We start from the raw sequence: 21073 nt of genomic DNA, 5'->3' as shown, positions 1-21073 counted from the left end.
GTAGGACCTTCATGTGTAAGCTTTGATTACTCGAAGTTCCACATGTTTAATCTTCATTTCCCTGAGAGGCTTTACCCCCTGGTACTTATATAATCCCTGCCGTGGTAGTGCCCTCTGCTCGGATGGGACCAGCACTTAAGATGGCGTTAACCTAGATCTGGCACAACACGGTACAAAGGGGAAGAGGCTGCAAGAGACGTGGTGTCGGAGCCAGGTGCAAACGGCTTTTGCACGACTGATTTATTGTCTTCACTGCGGTACAAGAGGGCTATTAATGATAGGCAGTACTTACTGACCGCTTACTTTGGGCCCCCATACCCTGTGCGGAAACCATCTCTCCCTCCTGGCCTTCCTCCTCCTCTCGGGCCGGGAGCCCAAGGGAGCGGTTTGGGGACCAACGCTCACCCCGCGAAGGTCTGCGGCCTGCGAAAGCGCGCCGCTCACAGCCGGTCGCATAAGCGACACTTCCGGGCACGAGTTCTTCCGGGGCGGAGGTCACCATGGCGGCGTCCTTGGCTCGGCTCGGACTCCGCCCTGTTAAGCAGGTTCGGGTTCAATTCTGCCCCTTCGAGAAGAACGTGGAGTCGACGAGGTACGAAGGGGAAGGAGGTGGGGCCGCGCCTTCCTCCTGCCTGGGGTCTGGCCTCCTCTGCCCCCTGCTCACGCCGTTTTCTCACCGCAGGACCTTCCTCCAGGCAGTGAGCAGCGAGAAGGTTCGCTCCACCAACCTCAACTGCTCGGTGATTGCGGACGTGAGGCATGACGGCTCAGAGCCCTGCGTGGACGTACTGTTCGGTGGGTCGAGTGGGGAGTCGGGCGGGAGTCGCGCGCCCTCGGACCCGCCGTCCTCCCGGCGCCTGACTCCTTTGTTCCTTCCCCAGGAGACGGGCATCGCCTGATTATGCGCGGCGCGCACCTCACTGCCCAGGAAATGCTCACAGCCTTTGCCTCCCACGTCCAGACCAGGGGCGCGGCGGCGAGCGGGGACAAGCCTGGCGATAGTACTGGGCGCTAACGGCGCAGAAGGGACCAACAAGCAGTTTTTAGCGTGAAACTGCTAAGGACACTTATCTAAGAAAACCGTCACTTAATAATTTCTCAAATCACTATCTGGAGGGCCACAGAGCGCCCCCAAAAGAAAGAGCCCCGTGACGATAAATCCAACCAGTGTTTCTGGGAGGAAACAAGATGGGGAGGGGTCTGAAGAAACTTGAATTTATTTCACTTTCTTACCATCATTCACTGCTTGACTCTTGAATCTGGCTTCTCCCACCACTGCTCAAGATACTTTTTCTTATTAGAAAATCCAGTGCTGTTTCCTCAGTCCTCATCTTTCCATCTCAGTAGCATCTACCACTCTTAATTCACTTCCTTGTGGAACTTCTTTTACTTTCAGGTCCTTTTTCTTCTCTTAACCCTATAAGCATACTACTTTTCTTTCTCTTTTTTGGGGGGGTGGGGACTCGAACCACCCTCTTGGGTTAACCTCTACATTTCTGTTTGCCTCAAATATCAAATCCTGTGCAATAGTCAGGATATCTACTATGAGTTTTACCCAAATTCTACCAACACTCTTTATACAAAATATAATCTTACATACTCTGTATAGTTGACCCTTGAACAACTGGGTTTGAACTGCAGGGGTCCTCTTATATGCCTATTTTAAAAAATAAATACATACTACAGTAGAACACTTCCTGGCTTTTTCAATCTGCGGTTGTGGAACCGTGGATTCTGGAGGGCCATCTGTAGAGTTATCCCCAGATTTTCAACTCTGTAGAGGGGTTGGGTCCCTAACCCCAACCTGACCCCCATTGTTTAAGGGTCAACTGTACTTGCCTCCTCCCCTGACTTCTCATTCCTTTAAAAGGCAGTTCCTCTGCTCAGCCACTTGAGTTGGAAACCACAGCATTATCTCTGGTTCTGCCCCCTCCCTTTCCTGCATATCCAGTCAGTAAGTTCAGAATATTCTGTCTTAAACAGAAGCTCCTGAAATGTTCTCTTCATTCCCATTCACTCTCCTGTATCATTGTTGCATTCTCCCACCTGGTCTTTTTCCAAATCATTTTTGCTGCTGCTGCTTAATTTTATCTTTCCAAAGCACATCACTGGTTTTATATTTTACTACTAGTTGTTTCAGAGAACAGTGCCTAAAGTACTTTTAGGTACTGTGCCTGAAGTGTTTTTCATACGAGGTTGTCACCCATTAATGTGAATCGTGAAATCAATTTACAGGATTGTATCAGAGTGTATGGCACATGGAATGGGAAGTATTCTTTAAGCAACTTAATGTTTTAAGTATATAATCATGAATATAGATAGATTATGTAAAGTGTGTGTATATGTGTCTATGTGCATGTACTTGGTTGCAGTATAGAATTATTTCTTACCATAGGTTGTAAGAAAAAATGAGAGAAAAACTTCACCATATTCAGCTAGGCAGTCAAGGACCTCTGGGCACTGGCTGCTGTGTACTTTGCCAAATACATTTCCCATAGCCTTTCTACCGCATTACTATTCTGCTTCTCTACTTAAAAGGGTAATATCTTCAAAGAGCTGTTTTTTACCCTCCACTTTAAAGAAAGAAATCTATCAGGAGACAGCATAGTGTAGTAAACAGCCAGAATGCCTGGGATTGAAATCCTAGCTTTTCCCTTAAGTAGCTAGGTAATTTTGGACACATTACTTAGTCTCTCAGTGCCTGTTTCCTCATTTATAAAATGGGGATGGTAGTACCTACCTCATGGGACTGTTGAGAGGATTAAAAGAATTGCTACCTGTAAACTGCCTGGAACATTGGGGGAGCATTGGGAGAGCCTGAGGTTATAGTAGAAAGAATACTGAACCTAGACTTGAGTTTGAGAGGTCCATAGTTAACTGGTTGTTATCTTTGGCCAGATTTAACTACACTCCTCATCTGTAGAAACCAAGATGGTCCAGATGTTGCTGTAAACATGGATTGAGTGCTGGCATTGTGCTTCTAGGTTGTGAACTGGAGGTTGGGGCTGTTTTCTCTGTATCCCCAGCACTTTGCATAGAGCCTGATACAGAGTGTGCAAAAAATATTTGTTGAATTTACAAATATTTAGTATCAACCTTTTGACTGTAACTGATTAGTATTGGGTTACAAAGATGAATGATGGTACTTAGGTTTGTACTAAGTGCTGCAGTACCAGGTGCAATGGTAGCAAAAAAGGTAAGAGAATGGACCAATCATTGGGTTTGGTGATTGTTAAATAAGTAATAAGTCTACAAGTGGCAGTGGGGCCAGAAATCAGACTATAATGAAATAAGAAGTGGGCATGCAGCATAAATGTGTTACAGAATTTGGATGGGAGGTGTGATAATAGCTAGAATTGCATAAGGGTGTGGAGTAGGGTTTTTTGAGAGGATCGGGGTTTGTACTTTATGAACCATCTTTTGTGCTGAGCTGTTAGTGAGAATAAGTAACCAAATCTAAGTTGCATTTCTGAACCACCATCAAATGTGATGTTGACTCTTCTAGGTCAACGTGAGGTGCAGATGCTACCTCCTTCCTATAGCCTTCCCTGACTGGGACACAAGCAGTCCCTCCCTAAGCGCCTTTGCTTCCTCGGTTGTAGAAAAGGACATAAGAGAAAAAGAACATGCACCACCATTATGGTCCCTTTACAGTTCATCTAGATAAGTAATCCTAGACAGAGTGGAGATAAGACTTGTGTAAAGCCACGGGCGTTGCTTAAAGACACCACTGGAACAGATCTTAGGGTCCCTCTTGGGTCCACTTCATTTCACTAGAAAAGAAAGCATAGCTGTGGACAATTTATGGTGCAGCTTGATTTAGGTACACCTGGGTTCCAAGCTAGCCACTTCGCGGTTCTGTGGCCAGGGCCAAGTTACCAGAACTTTCTAGACCACAGTTTTCAGCCACCTAGTTAGGGCGAGGTGAGGAGCAGTTAAGTATAAAACACTCAAGGCTGCGTCCCAGGCTCTTAATCTATAGTCGTTATTTAAAAAAAAAAAAAAAAAAAAAACAGAGGCAAGTGCGAGATTGATTTTTCCTGCTAGTCGCGTGAACGCCAAATAATCGCAGATCCAGTCGGGTCGGCCCTCCTAAAACGAGCCCTACACCAACGCCGGCGACGACGGTTCCGGGGTCTGGGGCTTAACCTGACGTGGCGGGGCGGGGCTTCCGGCGGGAGGCGGAAGCGGAGCCGGAGGCGCGGGCCCGCAGGTGCGAGTGACATCAGTGGTCGCCCCGGCGCTACGGGCATCCCAGGGAGGCGAGGTAGAGCCGGGCTCCGTTGCCGCCTCTCCCGGACCCCGCGACGCCGACCTCCGTGCCAGGATGGCGCGGGGCGAGCGGCGCCGCCGCGGAGCGCCGGCAGAAGGAGCGCGGACTGCTGAGAGAGCGCCTCGGGGCGGCCCCGCGCGACGGGATGGCCGGGTTGGCGGGGCCCGTGGCGCGGTTGGGGGAGCGGCTCTGGCCATCGTGGTCCTGTCTGTGGTCCTGGGCCTGTTGGGATGCTGGCTGCTGTCGTGGCACCGTGTGCGGCGAGCAGTCACCCTGCACTCCGCGCCCCCGGCGCTGCCTCCAGACTCTTCCAGCCCCGCCGTGGCCCCGGACCTCTTCTGGGGCACCTACCGCCCTCACGTCTACTTCGGCATGAAGACCCGCAGCTCGAAGCCCCTCCTCACCGGTAACCTGGACCCAGGGTGGGCTGGCGGGTGGGCTGGCAGTCGGGCACTTAATTTGGGCGCCCCAGCTTCGCGCCAGAGGACGAGTGGGGAGGAGTGGACAGGAGAGTTATGAAGAGGGATGACCCTGAAGTTCTTGGCGACCTAGAGGGACAGGTCCCCTGCTCTCTCTTTGACTTACGTGGTCATTCTACCCCCAGGACTGATGTGGGCGCAGCAAGGCACCACCCCAGGGACCCCTAAGCTCAGGCACACGTGTGAGCAGGGGGACGGCGTGGGTCCCTATGGCTGGGAATTCCACGACGGTCTCTCCTTCGGGCGGCAACACATCCAGGATGGGGCCTTAAGGCTTACCACTGAGTTCGTCAAGAGGCCTGGGGGTCAGCACGGAGGGGACTGGAGCTGGAGAGTGACTGTAGAGCCTCAGGTCAGGGCCCTCAGGACACCCTTCCCCAAGCCCAGACTCCCTCCATCCATCCTTTTCTGCCAGCAAATGCAGTATGAAGTTGGGGTTAATAGCTGGGGCTCTGAGTCTGGCTGCCTGGTTTGAATCTGCTGCCTGCCTTGAACACTTGCCTGAATGACTATCTGTCTCTAAACCTTGGTTTTCTTGTCTGTAAAATGGGGATAAAAGTAACACCTAACTCAGAATTTTAAGAATTCTAAGGAAATTCTAATTGTAAGAATTGTAAGGAAATAGTATGTAGAGTTCTTAGTATAGTACGTGGCACAAAAGTACTATTACTTCCCAGAGAACCCCGTGCAGAGCTCTTTATCTCATCCCACTGGGTGTTTACCCTCAGTGACCCTCAACACCGCCAGATGTACGTTTGTTTATGTTGCTCCTGCCAGGTGTCCCTTTCCCTCACTAAGGCTGATTTCTCAGGGGAAAGACTGTTAACCTAATGCAGTGTTTTTCTGTCCTCCTTGGTCACTCAGGCCACAGGTACCTCTGCCCTCCCTTTGGTGTCCCTGTTCTTCTATGTGGTAACAGATGGGAAGGAAGTCTTAAAGCCAGAGGTTGGGGCCAAGGGGCAGTTGAAGTTCATCAGTGGACACACCAGTGAACTTGGTGACTTCCGCTTTACACTTCTGGCACCAACCAGTCCAGGGGATACCATCCCCAAGTATGGCAGGTAACTTGGGGAAGAGAGTGTGGGGTGGCGGTAGGGGTGGTATGGGTGCTGATTTAACCTGATTTCTTTCTCCCCGGCTCTACTGTCTTCCCATCAGTTATTTCCCTTCTCACCAGGCTCCATGTTCCCTGCATTACCAAGACCCCTCCAACCTGACTTCTGAGCACCTCGTATTTCTCTTTATGATCCCCACCACTTCTTCCTGAATAATATTTTCTGTTTATCCTCTTCCTTTAAAGCTACAATGTTTTCTGGTCCTCCAACCCAGGACTTCCCTTGCTGACGGAGATGGTGAAGAGTCGCCTAAACAGCTGGTTTCAGCATCGGCCCCCAGGGGCCTCTCCTGAACGCTACCTCGGCTTGCCAGGATCTCTGAAGTGGGAGGACAGAGGCCCCAGTGGGCAAGGACAGGGACAAGGGCAATTCTTGATACAACAGGTGACACTGAAAGTCCCCTTTTCTGTGGACTTGGTGTTTGAATCGGGCAGTGCGCGGGCAGGAGGAAACCAAGCTGTGGAGCAGCTGGCAGGCAGTCTGCTGACCCAGGCCCTGGAAAGCCATGCCGAAGCCTTTACAGAGCGCTTTGAGAAGACCTTCCAGCTGAAGGAGAGGGGCCTGAGTCCTGAGGAGCAGGCTCTGGGTCAGGCCGCTCTCAGTGGCCTCCTTGGTGGGATTGGCTACTTCTACGGACAGGGTCTGGTATTGCCAGACGTGGGCGCTGAGGGATCTGACCAGAAGGTGGACCCAGCCCTCTTTCCACCTGTCCCACTTTTCACAGCAGTGCCCTCCCGGTCATTCTTCCCGAGAGGCTTCCTTTGGGACGAGGGCTTTCACCAGCTGGTGGTTCAGCGGTGGGATCCCCAGCTCACGCGGGAGGCCCTGGGCCACTGGCTGGGGCTGCTCAATGCTGACGGCTGGATTGGGCGGGAGCAGGTACTGGGGGATGAGGCCCGAGCCCGGGTGCCCCCTGAATTCCTGGTGCAACGGACAGCCCACGCCAACCCTCCAACCCTGCTTTTGCCTGTGGCCCACATGCTAGAGGGTGGTGACCCAGCCGACTTGGCCTTCCTCCGCAGGGCCTTTCCCCGCCTGTATGCTTGGTTCTCCTGGCTCCATCAGAGCCAGGCAGGGCCAGTGCCACTATCTTACCGCTGGCGGGGACGGGACCCAGCCTTGCCAACCCTACTGAACCCCAAGACGCTGCCTTCAGGGCTGGATGACTATCCCCGGGCTTCACACCCTTCAGCCAATGAGCGGCACCTGGACCTGCGGTGCTGGGTGGCACTGGGTGCCCGTGTGCTGATGCGGCTGGCAGAGCAGCTGGGAGAGACTGAGGCAGCTGCAGAGTTGGGCCCACTGGCTGCCTCCCTGGAGGCAGAGGAGAGTCTGGAAGAACTGCACTGGGCCCCGGAGCTAGGAGTCTTTGCAGACTTTGGGAACCACACAAAAGCGGTCCAGCTGAAGCCTCGGCCCCCTCAGGGGCTGGTGCGGGTGGTGGGCCGGCCTCACCCTCGCTTACAATATGTGGATGCCTTGGGCTATGTCAGTCTTTTTCCCTTCCTGCTCCGGCTGCTGGACCCCAACTCATCCCACCTTGGGCCCCTGCTGGACGTTCTAGCTGACAGCCGCCAGCTCTGGAGCCCCTTTGGTTTGCGCTCCCTTGCAGCATCCAGCCCCTTTTATAGGCAGCGCAACTCAGAGCATGATCCTCCCTACTGGCGGGGTGCTGTGTGGTTCAACGTCAACTACCTGGCCTTGGGGGCTCTTCACCACTATGGGCATCTGCAGGGTCCCCACCAGGCGCGTGCTGCCAAGCTCCATAGAGAGCTCCGTGCCAATCTGATAGGCAACGTGTGGCGGCAGTACCAGGCCACGGGCTTCCTGTGGGAGCAGTACAGTGACCAGGATGGGCGGGGCATGGGCTGCCGCCCTTTCCAGGGCTGGACCAGCCTTGTCCTACTGGCCATGGCTGAAGACTACTGAGGATGGATGGAGGATGGGAGGGGAGCCAGGCCCCTTGTGCACTCTGGACTAGAGGGACAAGGTCTCTCACTTGTGCCCCCCACCCTCACATACCAGTGCTTCAGACCCTCAGCAACTCATCTCAGGTGTCTCCTTACTGTCATCCCACATAGCCCTGGGGTGAATGTGAATGCAGAGTCTATTTTTCTAAATAAACTAGAAAACATGCCAAACTCTCCTTTTTTGCCAGCTTTACCTCACCAGGAGGTCTTACCCTGGTCCAGGCCTTAGGGCTGCCTGCTTTCCTTCAGAGAAGGTGGGGAAAGTGGCTACCAGCTGTCCCCTCCAAACCTAGTCAGGTCAAGTGCAATGCAGTGAGTCCAGCACTAGTCCACCCAAGTCCACAAGCAGCTGCTTCACATCTCTTTAATGAGATCAGAGGCTCCTGTGTGTGTCTTAGGGGGTAGAGCTAGCACAGTCCCCCCAGCACTGCCCTTCGTGGGACTCCAGTCCTTTCCAGCAGGTTCTAGGAGGGCAGGGAGAGGCCAAGGAGAGCTCAGAGAGTTGGGACCAGGGCTATTTCTGGTGGGCAAGTAACCCACCCACCCTCCCAAAACTGTTTATGGGCTGTCCCCTCTGCTGGAAGCTGGCCCCACAGGGGAGATCTGGGACATGGGATTTAGGGGCGGCGCACAAGGGAACTGGCTCTCCAGATCTGGTGAGGTGACATTAGCCCTAGCCTCCTTAATTGGCTCACCCTCGCTGGAGTCAGGACACGGGCAGAGCTCAATACCCGAGTCACCAGTCAGGCGGCGATAGCGGCAGGAGGCGGGGATGGGGGCAGGGGTCACCCCTGGCCCAGGCTCACACTCCTGATGAGGGGGGGCACCCTGGTGGGAGGAAACACCTTCCACATTTGTTCCCTCGCAGTAGGTGGGGCAGCTAGAAGCGGAGGAGGAGCAGGTGCATTCACTGGAAGCAGTCAAGGGGCAGCCTGAGGCTGCAGAATAAGGAGGCGGTGGTGTGCCCGGGTGGTCAACCACATCCTCATAGGCTGGGGGTTTGAAGGCGCTGAGGAGGCCTGCAGGAAAGAATGTCATGATTGGTTGAAGGCAACCAGGGGTGAGGTGGTGGTCTCTTTCCTGCTAGGGAAAAGTGCTCTGAAATGTTCGAAAAGGGAACGTGGGATGATGATTTGGGGTACTGGTTTGGGAGGGGCCGCCGGTAGTGAGCTCGAGTCTCCAGTCACTCACGAAGGTCAAGCAGTGAACCCGCAGGGACAGGGCCAGCCCCATGGCATGCCCCGTGGTAGGCCAACAAGTTGATCTCACGCTGCCGCTGCTGTTGTTGCAGCCGGAGTTTAGCTCGTCGATGGTGGAAGGCGCAAAAACAGCTAAAGAGAATGAGAAGAGTCCAGAGCAGCCAGAACCCTGCAGGGGGCGAGGAGGGAGAGGCTGAGATACTTCCCTTGTGGAGAAGGGTCCTTGAAGGCTCAGGTCCAAGGAGGGGGCGGGTAGAAGGACCCAAGAAAAGCCCCTTTGGAGACTCACACCAGAGCTCATAGTAGTAGGTGCAGCAGCCAGTCTCCCCGCAGCAGTGACCACTCTCACAGAGATAGGGCTGGTTGTTCACTCCTGGACACAGCTCTCGAAGCTGGGAGCAAGGAGGCACTTAGAACCAAGGGAGATTCCAGCCAAGGCACTGTCCACCCCACCCCCACCCCCACCCCCTGCATACACATACACCATCCCACCCTGTGAACCGAGTTTAGCTCAGAGAAATCTATGGGCAGGGGGAAAAGTGATGCTGAGAGGAGTGTTCAAATATCTGACAGGCTGTCAACATGGGAGAGGATTTGGAATAGCAAGAATCAGCGTAGAGAATAAGATGCAAGGTGTGGACATACAAAGAGGTAGATTTCAGCTCTGCCTATAGGAGACTTCTCTCATACTCCAGTCTGGCTCCCCAGGGTGTTTTCTGTTAAGGGGGTGTTTTGGCAGAAGCTAGATGACAGTCTGAGCTATCTCTAACTCTCAGACAATGGGTAAGGGGTTTAAGGTAATTTCCAAAGCTGTTTTCATCATCCCCCATGGTCTGCCAAGCCCCACCCCCAAGCTGGATCTTTCCACCCCTGCGTCTCGGGCTCCCTAGGGTAGAGGAGGGGCAGTGTGAGACCCAGAGCAGGGCTCCCAACCAGATGGGATTGCTGTGGATGATAAAGGATGGCATCCAGGGCGCGAGTCTGGGTTCCAGCTCTTCTCCAAATTGCTCCCTCAAGAGAAGACGCTGCTGGACTCTGCTGTGACAACAGGCACATAGAAAAACATCACGAATAACTGCTGCAAGACAGAGAGCCTCCCTGGGGCCTCGCTATGTTTCTGGTCACTGGAGAGCCACTGCAAGCTTCCATTGCTGCCTTGGGACGGGGTCTATGAAGCTGCAGGCAAAGTCAACTGCATCTACATTACAAACTTTAGACAAAGAGTGGGAGGGACATATCTAGTAACTTCACAGTTCCTTTGGCTCCTTGAGTTCCTCCCCCACCCCCCAAAAGGCAGGGACAAAGAAAGGGGAAAGATGTAAATGGCTGTCGTGCTAGGTTTTTGGAGCTGCTAGGATACCTGCTGTTGCGGCATCTGAAGTACCCCCCGGGCCTCCTCGCTGCCGTTCCTGCCGCTGGCCCGAGCCATGCTTCCACCTACAGCCCCCTGAAGACCACAGTCTCCTCTACCGCCAGCCGCCCCGCCCCTGCCACCTCTGCCGCCACCACCATGGCCCCAGTCCGGCCCATCTTCGCTGCTGCCACCATCATTCCACGACCGGAGCTTCCATCCGGTGAGACCTCTGCCAACTAGCGCCCAGGTTGTTCTGTCCTACCAATCTGCATCATGCTCTGACAGGCGGGCCAATAGGAAGGATCACAGGCCTCTCCCTGTGACCAATCCGCAGCAGCGCCTCCGCCACTCTCCCAGACAACAAGAGCTTGCACAAAGACTGGGGCAAGGTTCGACCCAGCGCCCTGATTGACAGCGACAGCAGCCAATACAGACAACAGAACAGGGTCTGAGCTATCAACCAATGAACGGCCGTCCAGAACAGCGACGTATCCACTGCTTGGTTCAAACCCTATTTTCGGGATGATGCCAAACGCCCGACCACGGCAGGTAGTCCCGCTGGAAGAGGCGGGGTCCCAAAAGTCCGCTAGACTCCGGAATCGGAGCAGCTACTCTTCTTGGGCCTGGTGGACCTTTCCCAGGCGTCGACGCAAGCTCTGGTGGGGGCAAGACGTGTGCACAGGGAATTGGCCTGCCCAACCCCCAACCCCCCAATTCTGTACAAGTCAAGGCATCGGAGGACTTTTAATAGGTTGGGGAAGACACTGAAACCTGGGGAGAAGGCGCACAGTCCAGGTTGGGTGAGGGCCTTAAGTAGCCAAAAGTGGGGATCCGGGGCCCTCAGGCCCACCCAGCCGCATCTGCAGGTTGATGCGGTAACACTGAAGGCTGCAGAGTGCCTGGCCCGTGCGGGAGCAGGCGTAGCGGCGCGGATGGGGGCAGCCGGGAACAGAGCATCGAGGAGGAGGGCCAGGTGGGGATGGCCTTGGAGACACAGGCGCGGGGGCAGGGACGCCAGGTGGGAAGGAAAGGGTGGAACCCTGTGCCCCACTGCTGTAGCGCACCATAGGGGCCGGGGCTGCAGCCCGCCCTCCCCGCCGCTCGCCCCGGGTGGCCCCTCGGCCTCCCCGGCCGCTGGGCGCTGCAGTCTTGGTGAGGCGCTCGATAGTCTGGTTCTTGTGCTCCTCCGCCCGCCGCGCTGCCTGCAGCCGCCTCTTCCGAGCCCGCTCCTCGCGCTTCAGCAGCATCTCCTCGGTGAGGGCGGGGGCTGGGCAGACCCCAGCCACAGGCAGTGACAGCATGGGGGAAGGCTGACTCCTTGCCTTCTGTAGCAGAGCTCGCTGGGGAGAGACAAGTAAGATGATGTCAGAAAATGGAGAAGCGGGGTCCGCCTGAACGGAGGAGGGGGAAGAGGGGACATGGAGAGCAGGCCTTGAGAAAAGGGGTGGACTGAGCACCCTCTCCTGGAAGCCCTTAATATGGCCTCCTCCCAGGTCTCCAGACTTCACCTTTAGATCCCTGTCTCTCAAAGGGAAAAGCACTAGCAATTAATGTTACCTCCTTGCTCTGCATACCAAAACTCTGTACCAGCTTTCTGTTGTTGTTTTAAATCTTTTTATCTCAATGGATAGCATCAGTTGGATAAGTGCTCAAAGCCCAAAACTCAGGGTTATCCTTAATCTCTCCTTCCCTCAACAAGTGTCTATTTCCAAAATATATCCAGAATGCATAAGATATTCTCCATCTCCACGACTTCACCTTGGTTCAAGCCACCACTGTCTCTTATCTGACTACTTCAACAGCTTCCTAGCTGTCCTTGCTTCTAGCCATTACCCCCTCTGAGAAACTAAAGTGATCTACTGAAATTAAATCAAATATATCACTTCTCTGCATACAACCCTTTCGTGGTAATCACAGTTGTTTTTTTAAAAAACTGAAGTATAGTCAGTCTACAATGTGTCAATTTCTGGTGTGCAGCATAATGTTTCAGTCCTACATATACAAACATACATTCGTTTTACACTTATTCTTCTTCTTGACCATAATTAGGTACGTTCCACTCTCAGGGTCTTTGCCCTTGTTGATCTGCCTGAAAAGCCTCTCTGGTCTTGGAAATGTTATCTCTTTAGAGATACGTTGTTTCTTTTCTACTACTTTCTATTTCATCGTCCTATTTTTGTTATACACCTTACAGTTTTTCAAATTATTTGTTTATTTATACCCCCAGCGCGCGCACACACACACACACACACAAATACCAGCTCCATGAGAACAGAAACTGTCTTTTCTCCACTGCCAATATCCCCTCTGCCTACCAAAGTTCTCAGGACGTGGAAAGTTCTCAATACATATTGGGCAAGTGAATCAAGAATGAACCAAATTACCTGTCTAGCAGTGAGCAGCCGTTCATTGATCTCCTTCTTGAGATCTCCATTGTCATCCAGCTCCCCCTTCTCCAAGGCATCCAGCCACCTCTGTTCTTCCTCTTCCTCCTGACCCCCTAAGCTCCCCGACAGGTCCCGAAGTGGGGAGGGGGACAGATTACTGTCTTCATCTGGAAAGGAAAGTTGGAGAGCTAAAAGTAGAACTGTTCAGATGGAGAACCCCAATTTGGGCAATATTGGGACACTCAAAATTCTCACCTTCCTCAGAACTACACCTCTTCCCCTAACCAGGTATAATGAGAAACCCAGTTTCCCCACCTCCAGATCCCGTCTCACCCAGCCAGGCACGGTACTGCTCAAGGGGGACTCCTTCCACAGGTTCCTCTTCATTGTCCACAACCATAAGGGGAGAGGGTGAGCGAGGGCCCTCAGGGATCACAGTGAAGGTAGGAACACTGCAGAGAAGCAACCACTCTGTAAGCTGAGCAATCATCTCTTCCTACTCAGTACATCTAGCCTTCCCTACACCCTCTTAGGTTCTTGCCGCATTAACCTGGTCCCTGAAGTCACAGCGTCCATTCCCTGCCTTCTGGAAAGCCCAACCAGCTTCTTCTTCTCTGTCTACCTGCTCCTAAAGACCCCAAGCAAAACCTTGGCTCTCCTGGCTCACCTCTTGGTGCCCAGGACCTGCCCGCCCAGCTTGATTTTAAGTTTGAGCTGGGGCTTGGCAGGAGACGGCTGTGTGGGCCCAGCCTCCTCTTCCTGGTAGTGTTTCTTCTTGTGTTTCTTCTTGTGCTTCTTGTGCTTTTTCTTGTGCACTCCGTGGCCGTGAGCACCCGCCAGACTCAACTCCAGGGCTTCCCCTGCGGAAGGAGAGCCTGTCAATGGTGAACAGCTGCAGCGGGGCAGGGAAAGCCCTGAAGAACCCAACACCCCTGAGGCGGCTTGGTCTTCCCGCGGTACACGCTATTACCATAACAACAGCCCCGCCTTTCTCCGCCCCGCCTTTCTCCGTCCCACCTGTGGCGAGGTACCCACGAAGCTCCGAGGAGCAAGAAAGGGACTCCTTTCCTGTGAAGGCCTAAGTTGCTTTCTCTACCCGAGCTTACCCGGCTCGGGGACCTCCATAGCCCCAGAGGTGCTCCCGCGCCTCCACAGCTTACTCATGGGGCCCAGCAAGGAAAGGGGGCTGGAAATAGTTGGGACACAGGCAGACATACATTTTCCGCCCCGCGGAAGAACTGATTCCAGCAAATAACGGGCTACATCCGGTGTGTAGCGACCATACTTGTGCGGGGCACTCTGCAGCTAAAAATCCTCCCGGAGAAACAACGGTTCTTCTAACAAGAGTTCCGCGCCCTCTGAGGCCGGGACCGCTCAAAGGGGCGCGGCTTTCTGCTCGCTCCGCCTCCCCACAATCGTGATCCGAACTCACAGCTGGCGATTCAATTATTATTACACTCAAGCGTGGTGAGCGTATATTCCGGACCAAATTTGGGGCTATGCTATGAGGATACAAAGATGAATACGAACTCTTCGGTCTGCCTTTGAGGAGTTTACAGTTCGGCGGAGGAATTAGAAACTATATTGCCGGCAAAATGGCAAAAGGGCTTAACATCGCATGTGCCCTACAAGCAGAGCAAATGATATTTCAGCCTAAATTCTCATCAGTAGAGAAATGGATAAATGAATTGTGGTGCGTCTATCTAATCTGGAACACCATGTTGCTAACAAAGGCTAAGAGGTGATAAGTAATTGACGAGATTGTTCCAACTAAAAATTGCCACTTGCCATGTACCCCTGCTTGAATTAAATCATGAGCCTCTGCAGCTGTTGACCTCCAGCACTCCCTGAAAGGAGTTCAGTTGACATGGAATTTAAGTCCTATTGAGTAATAGCATTGGAAACAAAGTGTGCCTCTAATGAGGCACCAAAGTGATTTGGTACATGGATTTGATACATCCATACAATGGGAACTATGCTGCTACTAAAAGAAATGAGGCCCCAGAAGGCTACCCAAGAAACTGGTGACAGCCATCCGATGGATGGTTGGGGTAATGAGGGTGAGGGGAGACGTTCTTCATAATATTTTGTGCCTATTGAACTCTGTACAAAATGTGCATGTTTTACCTAATTTGAAAAAAAAAAAAAGGAACAAGGTAGGTCTGTGTGTGCTAACATATGAAGTAAGAAAAGCAAGTTTCAAGATGATGTGATCCCACTTTGTGCTGCACACCAGAAACTGACACAGTGTAACTGACTGCACTTCAATTTTAAAAAAGTCACCGAGATGGATAATAAATTATTAAAATTTTTTAAAAGATGATGTGATCCCATTTTAAAAGGCATACTATGCTACTACATACATAACAAAAAAATGAGGAATGTATACTATACCGTAAATGGTGATTATCTTTAGAAGCTAAAGTTGGGAAACTTTCACTGTGTAGATCTGTAGTGAATTTCCTTTCCTTTCCTTTTTTTATTTTAAAATATTGCTTAGTGTTTTTTAAAATGAATTTTCTTACAGCCAATTTGTATCATACTTATATTTAGAAAAAAGCACCACCTATATACAGATATATAAATATATATGAGATGCATGTCTGAACAAGGTAGCAGCAGGGAGCAAAATAAGGGATGAACTGATTCCAGAGACACTTCATTGATGAAATTTTAAGAAGTTCATGAACAATTATATATGAAAATTAAGGAAGAACTCAGTGTAGTTTAGTGATTAAGATTAAGAGAATGAACTTTGGAGTCAGATAAGCCTATTATCAAATCCTATTTTATTGGCTGTGTAACCTTGGGCTCAAAGTAACTTAAGCTCTCTGAACCTCATATTCCAGCTTTGTAAAATGGAATGAAGTTGGACCCACTTCACAGGGCTCTTTCAAGGAATAAAGCAAATCAAGAATGCAAAGTCGTATCTGGCACAGAAGGTTTTCAGTAAGCAAACAACAGCAATAAAAGACTTCTGAAGATACATGCACCCCAGTGTTAACAGCACCACCATTTACAATAGCCAAGACATGGAAGCAACATAAATTAAATGTCCATCGACAGATGACTGGATAAAGAAGTTGTGGTGTATGTATGTGTGTGTATATATATATATATATATATACACATATATATATATATATATATATATATATACACACATATACATATATATAATGGAATACATAAAAAAGAAGAAAATAATGCCATTAGCAGCAACATAGATGGACCTGGAGATTGTCATACTAAGTGAAGTAAGCCAGAAAGAGAAAGAAAACTACGATATCACTTGATATCACTTAGATGTGGAACTTTAAAAAATGACACAAATGAACTTATTCACAACACAGAAACAGACTCACCAACATAGAAAACAAATTTATGGTTACAGGGGTTGGGGAAGAGGGCTGGAGGGATAAACTGAGAGTTCAGGGTTTGCAGATATTAACTACTATATATAAAACAGATAAACAACAAGGTCCTACTGTATAGCAAAGGAAACTATATTCAATACCTTATAATAGCCTATAATGAAAAAGAATATGAAAAGGAATATATATATATATACACACCTATATATAACTGATTCACTGTGCTATATACCAGAAACTAACAAAACAAATATACTTCAATTTAAATGAATAAATAAATAATAAATAAATAACTTCTACATTTCTAGCCCAAGTATTAGAGGGAACACAGTGTTTTAAATAAAGAAGAGAACATAAATAAAGGAAGAGAAGCAAGTGAGAAGATAATCACTTAATGTTGCCCAAGATGAATTTGAGATGTATGTGGGAATGCCCAGATGCAGATGGAATGCTAAAAGGAGAAGTCAGTGGAGAAGGTGTGAGTTGGGGGCTTCATTAGTTTAAAAATGGAGGTTCCCCCTGAAAGGATGGAAATAGATGAGACATTCCAGAATGAGCAAGAAGATGAAGAGAAAATGACCAGGAGCAGATCCAAGTGGGCCCCTGTCCTGAACAGGCAGGCAGAGGGGCCAGGCAGGGTTGAGAAGAGGTCAAGAGAGGCAAGAAAGCTCCGCTAGGGCAGACAGTATCAGCAAAACAAGGTTGTGCCCAGCTGTATAGCTGTATACAGTTCTGCAAAAGCTAGGCTAAGCTCCGAGAACAGGATGCATTCCAGCAGGATGTGAAGGCAATAGCCCTATATTACCAGGAGTTTAAAGTGAGGGATCACCTGCAGTTAGTATTTGTTGAACATACTAGAATTTATAACCCACTTTCATATCTTTTCCCTCCCTTGATCCCCATGGCAGCTCGGTAAGGGAGACATTATTGTTCCCTCCTGAGAAAACAGAGGCTCAGAGAGGTTAAATGATTTGGCCAGAGTCACATGGTTAGGGGGTGGCAGAGCCAGCACCAAACAGGCTTCCTGACACTAGGCCCAGTGTTGTTTCCTCAGCATCCTGATGTCCAGCAGGGAGGAAATGGTGACAGTAACTAGCCACAGGCTTCATCATTTTGTTTTGATTTTTGTTTTGCTTTGTTTACCTGGGAGAGATTTGAGCAGGTTTGTAGGTTGAAAGGAAAAACTTTGTCCTTCTGAAAAAGTTCTTAGCTTTATTTTTTAAATACAATTTATTTTGAAATAATTTCAAACTTTCAGAAAACTTGCAAGAAGTGTACAAAGAACTCTCTTAGCTCCCTAAATCAGATTCTACAATCATTAACTTTTACTATTCCCTCCCTGTTATCATTATTCCTTTTCTGATCAATCTGAGAACAAGTTGCAGACATGATGCCATTTCACCCCAAATATTTCACTGTGTACTGCCTCAAAAACAAGTACACAGTTCTATAACTTTTGTGCAGTTAATTGGGAAATTAACACTGATACAATATTATCATCCAATTCACAGATCCCATTCAAATTTCAGCCACTGCCCTATGTCTCCTTTTCTTTTCTATGTCAGGATCCAAATCCAGAATCAAGTGTTACATTTCTTCATCGTATCTCTTTGATTTGCTTTAATCTAGAACGTTTCCTCATTCTTTCTCTACTTTTTGTGACTTTGACAGTCTTAAAGAGTATAGGACTTTGACTTGTAGTATGGTCCAAATCTGGATCCGTCCGGATTCCTCAAGTCTAGACTCCTAATCCTTGGCAGGAGTACTAATCAGAAAATATTATGCTATGTTTCTCTCAGTGTATCATATCAGGTGTCTCTCACATTGTGTGATTTTATTTCAGTCGACACTTCCACCCACCAGGCATACGTAATATCCATTGGTGAATACTGCATGAATCAATTCTATTGTGATAATGGCACATGACATCAGCTTATACTGCCACTGACGATGCTAACCTGGATCACCTACCTGGTCAAGGTGGTGTCTCCCCCATTTTCTCCACCACAAAGTAACCATTTTCAATTATTTAATTAGTGAGTATTTTTCTGGGGAAATACTCTGAAACTATTCTGATATCCAGTTCCCCATCAAACTTCTGCTAACTAAAAACTGGCACTTGCCCTCTGCCTCTCCAAGGATTGGATCACATTGGCACTTGCCATCTAACTCTGCTTGGATTAAATCATGAGCTGTTGCAGCCGCTGACCTCCAACACTCCCTGAAAGGAGTTCAGGATGGCGATCAGGAATGAGGCGCTCTGTGCTCTGGGAAAACTGGCTGAACAGGCCTTCAGATAGTTAGATATTTTCAGGAGAAGGTTTTATGAGCCCAAATTCTTGCATCTCCTCATATCTAGAAAAGCACTAAAATCATTAATGGTGACATCTGCTCCTCGTGACTAGCAGCAGCCTCTGCCTAAGTGTGTGCTTGACTGCATGTATCCCCCTTCACTGAAATCATATATAGTACTGAGTTTCCCCCTGCCTCTTTGGAACAGTTTGTCAGAGCTTTCCAAAATGCTGTGTCCCAGGCTATAGTCCCCGTTTTGCCCCAGATAAAACTTAACCCACAACTCTCACGTTGTGTGATTTTATTTCAGTCGATACTTCCACCCACCAGGCGTAATATCCATTGATGAATACTGTATGAATCAATTCTATTGTAATAATTGCCAAGTGATGATCTATCTACTTCTAAGACAGGAAGGAAGGGGGCAGGGCACAGCCATTCAAGGAATGACACAGCGGTTAACACCAAGATGGCAGAAGCTTCAACTCCCAGTACGCCTTGAGGTTCAAGGTGGGGGAGATTTGACTTCCAGTAGACCTTGAGCTTCATTATACGTTCATTATAATATATTAACATGGTAAGTGACACTCCCACAGGTGCTGTAACAGTTCCAAGGCTAACCATAAAGGGTCAAAAAGTGGGCGGTGACCCAGTTCGTGGGAATCCCTGCCCTTTCTCCCAAAGTAGTTGGAATAATCCACCCACTTGTTAACATGTGAAGTTACCCAGCCCATAAAAACTAACGACCCTGCACCTCGTGGTTGCTCTCTTGCCGTCTGAGACTGCCCACACTCTGTCTATGGGTTGTGTATCTCCTTTTACTTTAAACTAAACACTCCCATGCCTTGTGGCCTCTCTGGCCTTCTGAGACTGCCTGCACTCTGCCTATGGAATGTGCATCTCACTGAATAAATCTACTTTCATTCAACTCTGGCTACACTGTGGATTCTTTCCTGCATGAAGTTTGGCAGGGCATGTCCCAGGGACCCCTCACCTGAGACCCTGGTCACGACCATCCTCTTGTGCCCCACTTTCCTGTGTCACAGCCACTCCTCATGAACTCTCCCTGGGTGTTATTTTCACTCTTTCAAGATTCAGAGTCCAGTTGGTAGCGTTCCAGTTGGTTGGCTTAGGCTCAGTTCTATCCTGGGCTTTGGAGAAGTGGGAGGAGGAGGAATGCCTTCTCCAGCTGCCATAAGAAGGGTAGAGCCTCAGTCTACCAGTGTTGTCCACAGAACACGGTCTGTGCAGAAATAGGAAGATGATTTGAATACCAGGCAGCTAACAATCCCTTCCTGAATATCTACTCATAATTGAGGAGACAGAGACCCAGATGTAAGCAAAGGAAAAATTGTGTAAGATTATGCACCAAACCAGCGGCATGCAGGTAAATGTATAACAAAAGCTCTCCAGGGGAGGGGAAAAAAAAAAAAAAGCCCTGGTTAATAATGTTCACCTATTTCTGCTGTGTAAATACTCCCATCATGGCCAACTTCAAACGTGGCATTACTAAACACAGAGCTGGCGAGACATGTAGGGTCGCGCACAATCAGACAGCACTTCTGCCGTTCAGATGCTGCAGGTGTAAACAGCCCCGAGAGATAATGGGAGTGTAAGGTACATTGCTGTGTTGACTTAGAGCTGGCAGCTCAGAAGGGTAACCAGTCCTGCGTCTCTGAAGGAAAGGGTGCTGACCATTGTGTATAACTGTTTATGTACATTGCTGGATTTGATTTTCTAGCATTATTAGGAATTTTATGTTTAAGTTCATGAGGGATATTGGTCTTTAGTTTTCTCTTTGGGGTACTTTTTTTTTGTAATATTAGCTTTATAAAATGAGTTTGGAATGTTCCCTCTTCTACTCTGGAAAATATTGTGTAAAATTGGCATTAATTCTACTTGTATGTTTAATTAAATTCTCCAGGGAAGTAAAAAAAAAAAAAAAAAAGAAATGAGAGAGATAATGGAAAAATGAAGTAAACTAATTAGGGAGTGATGAGTTTTGAGTACTTATCACCTTTGCTTTAATGTAATCTATTCAGTTGTGAGTTTTCCTCATTTAATTTTTAATTAAAGCTGTGTTAGCAGCTGGAATGCACAATTCCAGAAGATTCAGGAACTGTCTCTCACGAGCCAATGCGAGGCACACCACGGTACCAAACTGACGGTAGGGAGAGCATGCTTTTATTCATTTTTTAAAAAAATTTATGTTATTTTTTAAACGGTAGAATTAGGAATTTTTTTTTTAAAAAGTGTGTTTTCAGATAAGAATTTAATTAAAAAAAAAAAACTCCACAGAAACTTTGGCTCTTGTCTCTTCTCCCTCGGTTGAGAACAGTGTCAGTGGGCTCCCCAAATCCCAGTCACAACCTCCTCCAGCCGGCTTATGCAAGTGGATGGGAGACTGGGATCTCCAAAATGTAACTCTGGTTGGGTCACTCTTTTCCCCAAGTTTTCAGTCACTTTAAGCACAAACTCTCAGGCAGGATTTGAGCTCTACTTCCTTTCCAAATGTCTTCCATTCCTCCAGCTTGTGTCAGGGGTTTTCAAACCCTTCTACAGTGCTCACGTTCCGTGCGTGAGTGCGTGCGCGCGCGCGTGTGTGTGTGTGTGTGTGAGTGTGTGAGTGA

At 49.3% G+C, this 21073-nt stretch overlaps 4 protein-coding genes across 6 annotated transcripts; 2 read left to right on the top strand and 2 right to left on the bottom strand.

The window, feature by feature from the left end:
* The first annotated feature begins 155 nt into the window (after positions 1–155).
* MRPL53 (mitochondrial ribosomal protein L53) lies at positions 156–2332 on the top strand. The gene is made up of 3 exons (XM_006172490.3): positions 156–592; positions 683–795; positions 882–2332. Exons 1-3 carry the CDS (start codon positions 501–503, stop codon positions 1013–1015), a joined length of 339 nt encoding a protein of 112 aa, XP_006172552.1. The 5' UTR covers positions 156–500; the 3' UTR covers positions 1016–2332.
* Positions 1016–8008, top strand: MOGS (mannosyl-oligosaccharide glucosidase). Its single transcript, XM_006172491.2, has 4 exons — positions 1016–4679; positions 4878–5104; positions 5617–5813; positions 6053–8008. Exons 1-4 carry the CDS (start codon positions 4328–4330, stop codon positions 7794–7796), a joined length of 2520 nt encoding a protein of 839 aa, XP_006172553.2. The 5' UTR covers positions 1016–4327; the 3' UTR covers positions 7797–8008.
* A 177-nt stretch (positions 8009–8185) lies between these two features.
* On the bottom strand, positions 8186–10641 carry WBP1 (WW domain binding protein 1). 3 transcript variants are annotated; one of them, XM_014554967.2, is made up of 5 exons: positions 10397–10627; positions 9970–10071; positions 9326–9428; positions 9029–9205; positions 8186–8856 (listed from the first exon to the last, which is right to left on the bottom strand). In XM_014554967.2, the coding sequence occupies exons 1-5, from the start codon at positions 10463–10465 to the stop codon at positions 8396–8398; spliced, it is 912 nt and encodes a 303-aa protein (XP_014410453.2). In that variant the 5' UTR covers positions 10466–10627; the 3' UTR covers positions 8186–8395. The 3 variants fall into 3 exon arrangements, with proteins under 3 accessions (XP_014410453.2, XP_014410421.2, XP_006172554.3); XM_014554935.2 differs by having other exon boundaries at positions 9970–10074; positions 10397–10626; XM_006172492.3 differs by lacking the exon at positions 9970–10071 and having other exon boundaries at positions 10397–10641.
* A 478-nt stretch (positions 10642–11119) lies between these two features.
* On the bottom strand, positions 11120–14044 carry INO80B (INO80 complex subunit B). Its single transcript, XM_006172498.3, has 5 exons — positions 13884–14044; positions 13445–13637; positions 13111–13229; positions 12775–12944; positions 11120–11730 (listed from the first exon to the last, which is right to left on the bottom strand). The coding sequence occupies exons 1-5, from the start codon at positions 13990–13992 to the stop codon at positions 11200–11202; spliced, it is 1122 nt and encodes a 373-aa protein (XP_006172560.2). The 5' UTR covers positions 13993–14044; the 3' UTR covers positions 11120–11199.
* Between the last annotated feature and the right edge of the window lie 7029 nt (positions 14045–21073).

The sequence above is a fragment of the Camelus ferus genome, chromosome 15 (assembly GCF_009834535.1).
Source record: "Camelus ferus isolate YT-003-E chromosome 15, BCGSAC_Cfer_1.0, whole genome shotgun sequence".
In the NCBI taxonomy this organism is placed as follows: Eukaryota; Metazoa; Chordata; class Mammalia; order Artiodactyla; family Camelidae; genus Camelus; species Camelus ferus.
This window is presented reverse-complemented; position numbering and strand designations above follow the sequence as displayed.